The 2,500-nt window shown below is 53.2% G+C and overlaps 1 protein-coding gene across 2 annotated transcripts in view; it reads right to left on the bottom strand.

The window, feature by feature from the left end:
• Positions 1-2,500, bottom strand: part of erc1b (ELKS/RAB6-interacting/CAST family member 1b) — a 107,122-nt gene that overhangs the window by 88,474 nt on the left and 16,148 nt on the right. For both annotated transcript variants that reach the window (XM_031582511.2, XM_031582512.2), the window contains exon 2: positions 668-1,631. In XM_031582511.2, coding sequence (XP_031438371.1) covers positions 668-1,393 — 726 coding nt within the window. In that variant the 5' untranslated portion in view covers positions 1,394-1,631. The remainder of the gene's footprint in view (positions 1-667; positions 1,632-2,500) is intronic.

The following is a 2,500-nucleotide window of genomic DNA, read 5'->3' as shown; positions in this document are numbered from 1 at the left end:
AATGAGATGTCATCACACACACACACACACACACACACACACACACACACACTGGATCTCCTCCTTGCAGACTGACTCCAGCCTGAGATCCTGTGTGTGTGTATGAGCGCATGTGTGTGTGTGTGTGTGTGTGCATGTGTGTGTGTGTGTGTGTGTGTGAGAGAGAGTGTGTGTGTGTGTGTGTATATCTCTTGTGGGTGTGTGTGTGTGTATGAGCGTGTGTGTGTGTGTGTGTGTTAGGGCTGAACAATTAATTGCATTTGCGATTTAATCGCGATATGATAGAACGCGATTTTCTAACCGCAACGTTCGCGACTAAAAACGTGATCTAAAAAAAAAAAATAATAAATAATTGTGTGTGTGTGTGTGTATAGTGTGTGTGTGTGTGTGCTCACCTGAGCCTCGTCCTGCATGACGCGGTACTGCTCTTTCCAGACGGTGATCTTGGCCGTGTGTGTGTGTGTGTGTGTGTGTGTGTGTGTGTGTGTGTGTGTGTGTGTGTGTGTGTATAGTGTGTGTATAGTGTGTGTGTGTGTGTGTGTGTGTGTGTATCTCTGCGCTCACCTGGGCCTCGTCCTGCATGACGCGGTACTGCTCCTTCCAGACGGTGATCTTGGCCGTGTGTGTGTGTGTGTGTGTGTGTGTGTGTGTGTGTGTGTGTGCTCACCTGGGCCTCGTCCTGCATGACGCGGTACTGCTCCTTCCAGACGGTGATCTTGGCCATCTCGTCCTTGCGCAGCGCGCGCTCCTTCTTCAGCTCGGGGCTCCAGAAGGTCTTGATGGAGTTCATGGAGGAGCTGAGCTTGCTCTCCTTGGCCGCCGCCTCCCCGCGCAGCAGCTCGTTCTCCCGCAGCACCTCCTTCAGCTGCGCCTGGAGCTCCAGGATGGTGTTGTCGCGCGCCTGGCGCAGCGAGTGGGGCACGGTGGAGGAGGACGACGATGCCATGCTGGAGGCGGCGGGCACGTGGTGGTCGCCGAAGGCGATGGCGTCGCTGGCGATGTTTGGGCTGCTGCCCATGCCCGCGCTGCGGCCACCCCCGTACCCTCCCCCAGCGCGCCCCCCCACCCCCACGGACACCCCTCCGGAGCGGCCCCCCAGCGTCAGGCTGCTCTGGGCGGAGGAGGAGGCGGACACGGGGTCGGGGTGTGTGTGTGTGTCGCTCAGGTACAGGGGGCTGGAGGTGGCGTAGGCGGCGTTCAGGGACTGGATGTTCTCCATGGACAGGGTCTTGCCCCCCCCGCCCATGCCGTTGCCCCCCCCGGAGCTGCTGGTGCGGCGGTGGCCCAGGCGGGGGGAGCGTGGCAGACGGGGGGATCGGCCGGGACTCTGCCCACCGCTGCCACCGCTATGGTTCCCCTCCGGTTTGCCCACGGAGCGGGCACTGCCATACATACTTCTGAGAGGGGGGGGGGGGGGGCAGAGAGAAGGATGCTGGAGGGAGGGAGGGATGAAGGGAAGGATGAGTGGGGATGGTGTTGCTATGGAAACCCCCTGTCACTCTTCTTAACTCAGCGCACAGAGCAGGTGTGTCATGATCCGCAGGTCAGGCTGATTGACAGGTTATCTGTGATTGACAGGTCTCTGTAATTGACAGGTCTCTGTTAGGCGTTAGCATCCACGACACACGGACCTGGGGGGAGGGAGGAGAGAGAGAGAGAGAGAGAGAGAGAGGGAGGGAGAGGGGAGGGGGGGAGAACAGTCAGTCACAAACGGAAGCAGAAAGCAGGTTACAGCACAGTGACACAGACCCCCAAGAGACCCCCCCCCACACACACACACACACACACACACACACACACCCATTCAGGGTTTTTCCTGGGTCAAAATGGGTCTTCGGTGCTCAAAAAAAAAACTGTGCGTGCTGCGCTGTGTTACCATGTCACCTTATTAGCTTACATTTTACCATTTCATAAATAATGAGGATATGCTTCAGGAAATCATTTTGCTTCCACTTTAGATTCAAATAGATTGACAGTAGTCCAAGCCCCATGGTGCTATCATGTATGGTTCAAAGATTATTAGTTTACCTCTTTACATATATATGCAAACTACTGAAATGTATATCAATAGAATCTAGAACTAACCAGTGGTCAGAAATGGAACACACAAATTATGAAAATCAAGTTTATCTATTATTACTATTCATTTTTATTATACAAACCTACATACCATTATTTTTGTTTTTATTATTAAAACTGTCCACAAATATGTTTAATAGTGTGTTTAACTTCTATTGGCCCACCAATGGAGGCTGCGTTGGAAATCAAACTTTTGTCAGCATTTTGAGTGGACATTTCATTTGCATTTGTACAGGTGTATTCGTGCACGTCGGGCTGGCCCTCGCAGCGGAACGACAGTTTACAACCGCACCGGTTTATCAATGATAATATTAATTCGAGATGCAACACAAATATATCCGCTCTCCTCCGAACGAGCTGAGCTTTCATTGATAAACCAATGCGGTTGTCTGCCTCTCCCGAGGACCCGCGGTCTACTGGT

The sequence above is a fragment of the Clupea harengus genome, chromosome 16, assembly GCF_900700415.2.
Source record: "Clupea harengus chromosome 16, Ch_v2.0.2, whole genome shotgun sequence".
Lineage (NCBI taxonomy): Eukaryota > Metazoa > Chordata > Actinopteri > Clupeiformes > Clupeidae > Clupea > Clupea harengus.
This window is presented reverse-complemented; position numbering and strand designations above follow the sequence as displayed.